Source organism: Staurois parvus, unplaced genomic scaffold (genome assembly GCF_062004578.1).
Source record: "Staurois parvus isolate SC_StPar_1 unplaced genomic scaffold, SC_StPar_1.0 ptg002066l, whole genome shotgun sequence".
Taxonomy (NCBI): Eukaryota; Metazoa; Chordata; class Amphibia; order Anura; family Ranidae; genus Staurois; species Staurois parvus.
This window is the reverse complement of record NW_028319862.1, coordinates 412,501-425,000: the sequence shown is the minus strand read 5'-3', so window position 1 is coordinate 425,000 and position 12,500 is coordinate 412,501. Positions and strand designations below refer to the sequence as shown.

General features: G+C 51.7%; 1 protein-coding gene across 1 annotated transcript in view; it reads right to left on the bottom strand.

Moving 5' to 3' along the window:
- LOC149432879 (protoheme IX farnesyltransferase, mitochondrial-like) overlaps positions 1 to 11,448 on the bottom strand; it is a 30,767-nt gene extending 19,319 nt beyond the window's left edge. The window contains exon 1 of the mRNA XM_089664841.1: positions 11,371 to 11,448. Within this exon, the coding sequence (XP_089520967.1) occupies positions 11,371 to 11,377 (7 nt within the window). The 5' untranslated portion in view covers positions 11,378 to 11,448. The remainder of the gene's footprint in view (positions 1 to 11,370) is intronic.
- Positions 11,449 to 12,500: the final 1,052 nt, after the last annotated feature.

Genomic DNA, 12,500 nt, shown 5'->3' with positions numbered 1-12,500 from the left:
ATTCATGAAGCGCAGCGCTACTCGCGCATGCGCAGTGGGTACCCGGCTGTGAAGCCGCAAGCTGTCACAGCCGGGTGCCCACACTGAAGATGCCGGCCTCCTGGAATATAGGCCAGCCGGTGAAACGGGCTGCGGGGGACACACCACGGGACCGAGGGACAGGTAAGTGGATGTTTTTTTTCAAAAGTCAGCAGCTACAGTTTTTGTAGCTGCTGACTTTTATTTTTTGACAGGTGAGTGGAACTCTGCTTTAACATGCTGGGGGAGGAGAAACTGCAGCACACACAGCTTCCCAGGACAGGACGAGTCTTTGTGACATTCCATTAAAGATTAGGAAAAAAAAATTAAACAGTGCCTTGTGTTGTAAAAGCGCAAAACACCCCCCCCCCCCAATCCCAATTACCGGCAGCTGTGATCGCTATACGCAGAGAACAGCAGTAACATTTTGGATTTACCGTCACTTCCTGTTTTGTTTACCAAGGTCACCGGGACAAACAGAGAGGGCGAGTCTTTACAGCGGGGCCACAGACAGCAATATAACATTGGAACCAAACAAAAATGTAGTCCTTCTACATTTCTGTGGCGGGGGGGGGGGGGGGGTACTGCTGGAGCATGTTACACCCTAAACATGGCTGTAACATGTATCATGCTGCAACAGGTGAACTTGGTCTTTCATTTCTGACACTGAAAACACAACGATTTACAGATTTCACTACCAGATCACCCACAGAGCTCCGGTCACACACATCAGACGGCAGCCTCTCTCAAGGGCCAGGTTTACACATGCAGCAGTGCTTGCCGTCTGAAAAGAGCCGCAGGACTACAAGTTCCATCATGCCTCTGCAAGTCATAGCTGTAATTGTCAGTTTTGTAATCTTTGCAAAGCCTCATGGGAAATGTAGTTCCACAACAGCTAGAGAGCTGCAGGTTGCCTACCCCTGGCCTAGGTGATAGGAAGCAGAAGGTGTCCTCCCCCCCTCCCTGTAGCCTTTTGGGACACGTGACAGGTCCCAGAAGACTACAGGACCATTCATGAAGCACTCTAGAACTTTTCGGGGCATTCGGCATGTTGAGGGGGTGCTTTGTCCATTTGCAAACCCTGTCAATGATGCACCACGTGCCTTGCAGGGGAGTTGGGGAGTCACTATTCACTTACATGGGTCACACTCAGAGGCGCTACTGCCCCCCGAATGTAACGGGGGAGATCATCTTTGCCGCAGCTTCAGAGCAAAGCATTGCAGTGAGTGGGCACCCCTGTCCGGATGCAGTTTTAGGAGGAACTCCGGTCATTTGCCCTGAGTGCAGTGAGTGGGCACCCCTGTCCGGATGCAGTTTTAGGAGGAACTCCGGTCATTTGCCCTGAGTGCAGTGTGTGGGTACCCCTGTCCGGATGCAGTTTTAGGAGGATCTCCGGTCATTTGCCCTGAGTGCAGTGTGTGGGCACCCCTGTCCGGATGCAGTTTTAGGAGGATCTCCGGTCATTTGCCCTGAGTGCAGTGAGTGGGCACCCCTGTCCGGATGCAGTTTTAGGAGGAACTCCGGTCATTTGCTCTGAGTGCAGTGTGTGGGTACCCCTGTCCGGATGCAGTTTTAAGAGGAACTCCGGTCATTTGCTCTGAGTGCAGTGTGTGGGTACCCCTGTCCGGATGCAGTTTTAGGAGGAACTCCGGTCATTTGCCCTGAGTGCAGTGTGTGGGCACCCTGTCCGGATGCAGTTTTAGGAGGAACTCCGGTCATTTGCCCTGAGTGCAGTGAGTGGGCAACCCTGTCCGGATGCAGTTTTAGGAGGATCTCCGGTCATTTGCCCTGAGTGCAGTGAGTGGGCACCCCTGTCCGGATGCAGTTTTAGGAGGAACTCCGGTCATTTGCCCTGAGTGCAGTTTGTGGGCACCCCTGTTCGGATGCAGTTTTAGGAGGAGCTCCGGTCATTTGCTCTGAGTGCAGTGTGTGGGTACCCCTGTCCGGATGCAGTTTTAGGAGGAGCTCCGGTCATTTGCTCTGAGTGCAGTGTGTGGGCACCCCTGTCCGGATGCAGTTTTAGGAGGAACTCCGGTCATTTGCCCTGAGTGCAGTGTGTGGGCACCCTGTCCGGATGCAGTTTTAGGAGGAACTCCGGTCATTTGCCCTGAGTGCAGTGAGTGGGCAACCCTGTCCGGATGCAGTTTTAGGAGGATCTCCGGTCATTTGCCCTGAGTGCAGTGAGTGGGCACCCCTGTCCGGATGCAGTTTTAGGAGGAACTCCGGTCATTTGCCCTGAGTGCAGTTTGTGGGCACCCCTGTTCGGATGCAGTTTTAGGAGGAGCTCCGGTCATTTGCTCTGAGTGCAGTGTGTGGGTACCCCTGTCCGGATGCAGTTTTAGGAGGAGCTCCGGTCATTTGCTCTGAGTGCAGTGTGTGGGCACCCCTGTCCGGATGCAGTTTTAGGAGGAACTCCGGTCATTTGCCCTGAGTGCAGTGAGTGGGCACCCCTGTCCGGATGCAGTTTTAGGAGGAACTCCGGTCATTTGCCCTGAGTGCAGTGAGTGGGCACCCCTGTCCGGATGCAGTTTTAGGAGGATCTCCGGTCATTTGCCCTGAGTGCAGTGAGTGGGCACCCCTGTCCGGATGCAGTTTTAGGAGGAACTCCGGTCATTTGCCCTGAGTGCAGTTTGTGGGCACCCCTGTCCAGATGCAGTTTTAGGAGGAACTCCGGTCATTTGCTCTGAGTGCAGTGTGTGGGTACCCCTGTCCGGATGCAGTTTTAGGAGGAACTCCGGTCATTTGCCCTGAGTGCAGTGTGTGGGTACCCCTGTCCGGATGCAGTTTTAGGAGGAACTCCGGTCATTTGCCCTGAGTGCAGTGAGTGGGCACCCCTGTCCGGATGCAGTTTTAGGAGGAACTCCGGTCATTTGCCCTGAGTGCAGTGAGTGGGCACCCCTGTCCGGATGCAGTTTTAGGAGGAACTCCGGTCATTTGCCCTGAGTGCAGTGAGTGGGCACCCCTGTCCGGATGCAGTTGTAGGAGGAACTCCGGTCATTTGCCCTGACCAGGAATGCCCTAGAACTCCAGATCGGGAGGGAAACTGGGAGACAGACAGATCATGGAGGTCGGTGTAACTGCCGACTGCGGCTTGGATTATATTCCAGAATATACAGAGCACTGACAAAATGAGGAGCGGAAGTGCTGAAGTGAACTATGAGGTGGGAAAAATTTTAACAATCAAACCTATACCTAGAATATGTGTAATAACTGTACTATTAGCGTAATATCAAGTTCAGAACAGGAATTATTAAAATGCATAATTAGGGCCGAGGGGGGGGGGGATGGGGAGGTTTGGGAAGTAGGCTGGGAGGAAAAAAATAATAGATGAGCAGCAATGTTTTTAGGACATACGAAACTGAGAATATTTATACTTATACGTCTGTTTTATTAACTTTTGTATGTATGAAATGGTAATCGAAAAATAAAATATTAAATATAAAAAAAAAAAAAGAAGAACTAGGAGAGTCCATTCATGATATTGTGGTGGACTACCGGGCATTAACGTGCTTTTCGGTAAGGCAGTCTATTTGAAGGACAAAGAGGAAACATCCAAGAGGTGCCGGGACTTCCATCATTATTGATACAGAGTGATAAAGGGAAGGACCACAATTATTCAAAAAGCTCTCTAGCTCAGGTTAGGTGGCTCACATGCACCCTCCAATGGACACCCGGGGCTACCCTCCTAATGGTCACCCGGGGCTACCCTCCAAATACACACCCGGGGCTACCCTCCAAATGGACACCCGGGGCTACCCTCCAAATGGACACCCGGGGCTACCCTCCAAATGGACACCCGGGGCTACCCTCCAAATGGACACCCGGGGCTACCCTCCAAATGGACACCCGGGGCTACCCTCCTAATGGACACCCGGGGCTACCCTCCTAATGGACACCCGGGGCTACCCTCCTAATGGACACCCGGGGCTACCCTCCAAATGGACACCCGGGGCTACCCTCCAAATGGACACCCGGGGCTACCCTCCAAATGGACACCCGGGGCTACCCTCCAAATGGACACCCGGGGCTACCCTCCAAATGGACACCCGGGGCTACCCTCCAAATGGACACCCGGGGCTACCCTCCAAATGGACACCCGGGGCTACCCTCCAAATGGACACCCGGGGCTACCCTCCAAATGGACACCCGGGGCTACCCTCCAAATGGACACCCGGGGCTACCCTCCAAATGGACACCCGGGGCTACCCTCCTAATGGACACCCGGGGCTACCCTCCTAATGGACACCCGGGGCTACCCTCCTAATGGACACCCGGGGCTACCCTCCAAATGGACACCCGGGGCTACCCTCCAAATGGACACCCGGGGCTACCCTCCAAATGGACACCCGGGGCTACCCTCCAAATGGACACCCGGGGCTACCCTCCAAATGGACACCCGGGGCTACCCTCCAAATGGACACCCGGGGCTACCCTCCAAATGGACACCCGGGGCTACCCTCCAAATGGACACCCGGGGCTACCCTCCAAATGGACACCCGGGGCTACCCTCCAAATGGACACCCGGGGCTACCCTCCAAATGGACACCCGGGGCTACCCTCCAAATGGACACCCGGGGCTACCCTCCTAATGGACACCCGGGGCTACCCTCCTAATGGACACCCGGGGCTACCCTCCTAATGGACACCCGGGGCTACCCTCCTAATGGACACCCGGGGCTACCCTCCTAATGGACACCCGGGGCTACCCTCCTAATGGACACCCGGGGCTACCCTCCTAATGGACACCCGGGGCTACCCTCCTAATGGACACCCGGGGCTATCATCTATGCGGTCTCCCCAAAGCCTGCATTCACTATATCCGCTCTCCCCAGACCCCGCATTCACTATATCCGCTCTCCCCGGACCCCGCATTCACTATATCCGCTCTCCCCAGACCCCACATTCACTATATCCGCTCTCCCCGGACCCCGCATTCACTATATCCGCTCTCCCCGGACCCCGCATTCACTATATCCGCTCTCCCCAGACCCCACATTCACTATATCCGCTCTCCCCGGACCCCGCATTCACTATATCCGCTCTCCCCGGACCCCGCATTCACTATATCCGCTCTCCCCGGACCCCGCATTCACTATATCCACTCTCCCCGGACCCCGCATTCACTATATCCGCTCTCCCCGGACCCCGCATTCACTATATCCGCTCTCCCCGGACCCCGCATTCACTATATCCGCTCTCCCCGGACCCCGCATTCACTATATCCGCTCTCCCCGGACCCCGCATTCACTATATCCGCTCTCCCCGGACCCCGCATTCACTATATCCGCTCTCCCCGGACCCCGCATTCACTATATCCGCTCTCCCCAGACCCCGCATTCACTATATCCGGTCTGCCCGGACCCTGCATTCACTATATCCGCTCTCCCCGGACCCCGCATTCACTATATCCGCTCTCCCCGGACCCTGCATTCACTATATCCGCTCTCCCCGGACCCCGCATTCACTGTAGCCGCTCTCCCCGGACCCCGCATTCACTATATCCGCTCTCCCCGGACCCCGCATTCACTATATCTGGTCTCCCCGGACCCTGCATTCACTATATCCGCTCTCCCCGGACCCCGCATTCACTATATCCGCTCTCCCCGGACCCCGCATTCACTGTAGCCGCTCTCCCCGGACCCCGCATTCACTATATCCGCTCTCCCCGGACCCCGCATTCACTATATCTGGTCTCCCCGGACCCTGCATTCACTATATCCGCTCTCCCCGGACCCCGCATTCACTATATCCGCTCTCCCCGGACCCCGCATTGACTATATCCGCTCTCCCCAGACCCCGCATTCACTATATCCGCTCTCCCCAGACCCCGCATTCACTATATCCAGGCGATGTGCATTACCTAGTGTGAATGGGTCTGTAGAGAAATAAGTACAGAATGAACAGTCTGTATGAAATCACTCCCATTTCCAATTCACACATTTGTGACCTCTACAAAATCTGCGATGTCTTCCTCACACTGCGTCACAACGTATCATGGCATGCTTCAATCCCAAGCAATAAGGGGCCCATACCTCAGAAGTAAATCCAGGGTGAACGTGTGAGAACCGACAGACATAAATGCAACATCACAACCAGAAAAACGAAACTTGGCACGTTGGGCGCAAAGGCTTCCCCATCCCCCCGACATGAGCAGAAACCTCCTTTCCTCCCTGTTGCCAAGCAGGCTTCCCGTTCAATTATCTGCTCCCTATAACTAGTACATTGGCACCTCCATCACACGCAGACGCGACGCCGCATCGAAAACATCGCAAAACAGAAACACAAGAAAAATATGTTTTTATTATTTTATAAACCTACAACTTGTTGGTATTAAAGTTCCACGTTTCCACTTACAGGGGAGGGAAAAAAAAAAAAGCAGGTTTAATGGCGCAGCTGTCACACCATAAAAGAGCGGCGGAGCTGGTAAAGCGGCGGCTCCATAAAGCGCGGATTTAAGGCCGTGGTAAGTATGATCTGGCAGGAATATTTCCAGCGCTCGCCGCGGGTTTACAGGAAGAAGGAAAGTATATAAGCAGTTTTTACGGCCGCAGCAGATTAGCCGCGGGGTTGCTTCGTTTTCCCGAGCCGAACGAGCGCAAGTGACGATTTCTAAGAGTTTCCATCTTTGTGCCGTCTTGGCGGCTTTACATGCTGAGTGCCAATAAAAACGAGCGGAGGTTTATGGGGCTCGGCCTCGCCGATTGTGCGCCGGGTGGAATGCGAGAAGCAGAGCTAAAAAAAGAAAAAGGCAAGCCGTGTTTTTAGGTTTGGTTCACACCAATGCATTTTACATTTTGTTTGCCATGTTTCTTCTAGTGTTTTTTTTTGTTTGGTCACACAGAGGTTCCGTACAGCGATCCGTGTTCTGCTGCGTCCAGAGGAGACCGGATCCAGAGGGCACCGGAACACGGTGCCGCGCGCTCCCAGGGAGTGCACACTGGCTGTAAAAAGTGGGCGCCGTTTAAGTACATGGGCTGGATGGGAAGTGGTTAAAGGGGACATGTTTTTGTTGTTGGGTATAAAAAAAAAAAAAAAAACGCAAACTGCGGCAAAAACACACTACATGCTACATTGTAGTAAAAATGCTGCTTTTTGCTTTTATAATTCCCTGACCCTTTCCAAAAACGCAGCAGCTAAAATAAAAAGCCTAGATGTGAACGTGTTACCACTTCCAGTCCGGACACTTTCACCCCCTTATGTATTATACATGGAGATCATATCCCCCCTTATGTATTATACATGGAGATCATATCCCCCCTTATGTATTATACATGGAGATCATATCCCCCTTATGTATTATACATGGAGATCATATCCCCCCTTATGTATTATACATGGGGATCATATCCCCCCTTATGTATTATACATGGAGATCATATCCCCCTTATGTATTATACATGGAGATCATATCCCCCCTTATGTATTATACATGGAGATCATATCCCCCCTTATGTATTATACATGGAGATCATATCCCCCCTTATGTATTATACATGGAGATCATATCCCCCCTTATGTATTATACATGGAGATCATATCCCCCCTTATGTATTATACATGGAGATCATATCCCCCCCCCTTATGTATTATACATGGAGATCATATCCCCCCTTATGTATTATACATGGAGATCGTATCCCCCCTTATGTATTATACATGGAGATCGTATCCCCCCTTATGTATTATACATGGAGATCATATCCCCCCTTATGTATTATACATGGTGAGCATATCCCCCCTTATGTATTATACATGGTGAGCATATCCCCCCTTATGTATTATACATGGTGATCATATCCCCCCTTATGTATTATACATGGAGATCATATCCCCCTTATGTATTATACATGGAGATCATATCCCCCTTATGTATTATACATGGAGATCATATCCCCCCTTATGTATTATACATGGTGAGCATATCCCCCCTTATGTATTATACATGGAGATCATATCCCCCCTTATGTATTATACATGGAGATCATATCCCCCCTTATGTATTATACATGGAGATCATATCCCCCTTATGTATTATACATGGTGATCATATCCCCCCCTTATGTATTATACATGGTGATCATATCCCCCCTTATGTAATATAGATGGACAGGTAGTGAAGTGAAATCTCCAAAATGGGACAGGAATTAAAGGGAAATCTCTCCTAAGAAACTGGAAGTCAAGGGAAATCTCTCCTATGGAACAGGAAGTCAAGGGAAATCTCCCCTATGGGACCAGAAGTCAAGGGAAATCTCCCCTATGGGACCAGAAGTCAAGGGAAATCTCCCCTATGGGACCAGAAGTCAAGGGAAATCTCCCCTATGGGACCAGAAGTCAAGGGAAATCTCCCCTATGGGACCAGAAGTCAAGGGAAATCTCCCCTATGGGACCAGAAGTCAAGGGAAATCTCCCCTATGGGACCAGAAGTCAAGGGAAATCTCCCCTATGGGACCAGAAGTCAAGGGAAATCTCCCCTATGGGACCAGAAGTCAAGGGAAATCTCCCCTATGGGACCAGAAGTCAAGGGAAATCTCCCCTATGGGACCAGAAGTCAAGGGAAATCTCCCCTATGGGACCAGAAGTCAAGGGAAATCTCCCCTATGGGACCAGAAGTCAAGGGAAATCTCCCCTATGGGACCAGAAGTCAAGGGAAATCTCCCCTATGGGACCAGAAGTCAAGGGAAATCTCCCCTATGGGACCAGAAGTCAAGGGAAATCTCCCCTATGGGACCAGAAGTCAAGGGAAATCTCCCCTATGGGACCAGAAGTCAAGGGAAATCTCCCCTATGGGACCAGAAGTCAAGGGAAATCTCCCCTATGGGACCAGAAGTCAAGGGAAATCTCCCCTATGGGACCAGAAGTCAAGGGAAATCTCCCCTATGGGACCAGAAGTCAAGGGAAATCTCCCCTATGGGACCAGAAGTCAAGGGAAATCTCCCCTATGGGACCAGACGTCAAGGGAAACCTCCCCTATGGGACCAGACGTCAAGGGAAACCTCCCCTATGGGACCAGACGTCAAGGGAAACCTCCCCTATGGGACCAGAAGTCAAGGGAAACCTCCCCTATGGGACCAGAAGTCAAGGGAAATCTCCCCTATGGGACCAGAAGTCAAGGGAAATCTCCCCTATGGGACCAGAAGTCAAGGGAAATCTCCCCTATGGGACCAGAAGTCAAGGGAAATCTCCCCTATGGGACCAGAAGTCAAGGGAAATCTCCCCTATGGGACCAGAAGTCAAGGGAAATCTCCCCTATGGGACCAGAAGTCAAGGGAAATCTCCCCTATGGGACCAGAAGTCAAGGGAAATCTCCCCTATGGGACCAGAAGTCAAGGGAAATCTCCCCTATGGGACCAGAAGTCAAGGGAAATCTCCCCTATGGGACCAGACGTCAAGGGAAATCTCCCCTATGGGACCAGAAGTCAAGGGAAACCTCCCCTATGGGACCAGACGTCAAGGGAAATCTCCCCTATGGGACCAGAAGTCAAGGGAAATCTCCCCTATGGGACCAGAAGTCAAGGGAAATCTCCCCTATGGGACCAGAAGTCAAGGGAAATCTCCCCTATGGGACCAGAAGTCAAGGGAAATCTCCCCTATGGGACCAGAAGTCAAGGGAAATCTCCCCTATGGGACCAGAAGTCAAGGAAAATCTCCCCTATGGGACCAGAAGTCAAGGGAAATCTCCCCTATGGGACAGGAAGTGAAATCTCCAAAATGGAACATAAAATAAAGGTAAATCTCCTCAATGGGACAGGAAGTGAAAGGAAATTTCCACAATGGGACAGGAAGTAAAGGGAAGTCTTCTTTATGGGACAGGAAGTAAAGGGAAATCCCCCCAATGGGACAGGTAGTGAAGGGAACCCCCCCCCCCCCCCCCCCAATGGGACAGGTATTGAAGGGAAACCTCCCCAATGGGACAGGTAGTGAAGGGAAACCTCCCCAATGGGGCAGGTAGTGAAGGGAAATCTCCCCAATGGGGCAGGTAGTGAAGGGAAACCTCCCCAATGGGGCAGGTAGTGAAGGGAAACCTCCCCAATTTGACAGGTAGTGAAGGGAAATCTCCCCAATGGGGCAGGTAGTGAAGGGAAACCTCCCCAATTTGACAGGTAGTGAAGGGAAATCTCCCCAATGGGGCAGGTAGTGAAGGGAAATCTCCCCAATGGGGCAGGTAGTGAAGGGAAATCTCCCCAATGGGACAAGTAGTGAAATCTCCAAAATGGGACAGGAATTAAAGGGAAATCTCCCCAATGGGACATGTAGTGAAGGGAAATCTCCCCAATGGGACATGTAGTGAAGGGAAATCTCCCCAATGGGACATGTAGTGAAGGGAAATCTCCCCAATGGGGCATGTAGTGAAGGGAAATCTCCCCAATGGGGCAGGTAGTGAAGGGAAATCTCCCCAATGGGGCAGGTAGTGAAGGGAAATCTCCCCAATGGGACAAGTAGTGAAATCTCCAAAATGGGACAGGAATTAAAGGGAAATCTCCCCAATGGGACATTAAGTAAAGGGACATCTCAATGGGACAGGAAGTGAAGGGAAATCTTCCTTATGGGAAAGGAAGTAAAGAGAAATCTCCCCAATGGGACTGAAAATGAAGGGAAGTCTTCATTATGGGACTGGAAATGAAGGGAAATCTGCCCAATGGGACAGGAAGTGAAATCTCCCCAATGGGACAGGAAGTGAAATCTCCCCAATGGGACAGGAAGTGAAATCTCCCCAATGGGACAGGAAGTAAAGGGAAATCTCCCCAATGGGACAGGAAGTAAAGGGAAATCTCCCCAATGGGACAGGAAGTAAAGGGAAATCTCCCCAATGGGACAGGAAGTAAAGGGAAATCTCCCCAATGGGACAGGAAGTAAAGGGAAATCTCTAGCAGCATCTCCATTGGAAGATTTCCTTTCTATTCCTGTTCTGGTGACAACCCAAAATTTGGCATTTTCTTTTACTTTCACTTGATAAAGAGGGTGAATTTCCCTAATGGGGACACAGACTGCAATAACCTGGCAGGGGGTCTGATCCCTCTCCACTCCATCCAAAACTAAAAATGTTATGCCCTCGGTTGGGATCGGGGTGTCCCCCTCCTGGGGTGACATGGTTCCATCTGCCACTCACTACCAGACCAGCAGGTGGAAGGAACCATCACCAGGCTGGGGGGCGAGCACAGAGCTGGTGCACAGGTGTGGAAGGGGGGTTGGAGACCAGAGGAGTGAGACTTCTACCCTTCTACTACAGGACATGACAGGGTCTCTTTACTACAGCCTGCCGTTCAGTTCTGTGGGAAGTCCTGGTCACAATGAAGGAGATATGCCGGTGACACTGCCCCCTGTGTACACCCCCCCCGAGGACCCCCCTCATACCTCTCATCCTGCGCCCGCTCTGCCCTCTCACTTCATGGACGCCGCCATCTTCCCTCTGACGTCACACGACATCTTCCGGCTGCGAATCACGTGGTGTCGACCCTGCCAGTACGAGCGGAGCATGCTGGGAGCTGTAGTTCCGTCCACGTTTGGGCTTGGCTGCGGTGTATGGGGCGGCATGCTGAGCGTTATAGAGCACCGACAGCTGCTGGTGGGGGAATACAGGGACCGGCATGACCCTATAGGGGTGTCAGGGGGGATACATGGATTGGGTGTCAGAATATGCTGGGACTTGTGGTTCCACACATATATATAATGCCCTGGCCGATATAGGACAGCTGGAGCTCAGGATGGATTGGGGTGCTGGGCCTGATCCTGCCAGGAAATGGTGGGACTTGTAGTGGGCAGGAGGGGCGGCTGCCCCAGGCGCTGTGGTATCATGTGAGGTGGAAGGGTGATTTTTTTTTCTTTGGGGGGAAGCATGCTGATTGGTGCTCAATATTTTTTTGGGGGGGGGTATTTTTATTTCAGATACTTATATATCGCCATCAATGTACGCAGCACATTACATATATATTGTACATTCACATCAGTCCCCGCCCCCGAGGAGCATACAATCAAAGGTCCCTAACTCACATTCATACATACACATACTGGGGCCCATTTAGACAGGAGCCAATTAACCTCCCAGCATGTCTTTGGAGTGTGGGAGGAAGCCGGAGTGCCCGGAGGAAACCCACGCAGGGAGAACATGCAAACTCCATGCAGGTGCTGCCGTGGTTGGGATTTTAACTGACAACCCTCGTACTGCCGGGCAGATGTGCTAACCACTTAGCCACTGTGCTGCCTATATTTGATAAAATCTCCTTACTGTATGATTCTGGTGACCTGTAGATGTCTTCAGGGCTGCTGTTGGAAACCACGGGGCCCATACAGCCAACCCTCAAAAAGAAAAAAAAAAAAACAGTTATGAATGAACACAGTGAGTGATTGATACTGATCACTTGTGTTCATTCAGGAAAGGAAGAGGCTGGTAAATGTGACATACCTGGAGGAAACCCAGGCAAGCACATGGGGGAACATGCAAACTCAAGGGAGGTGTTGCTGTGGTTGGGATTCGAACCAACGAC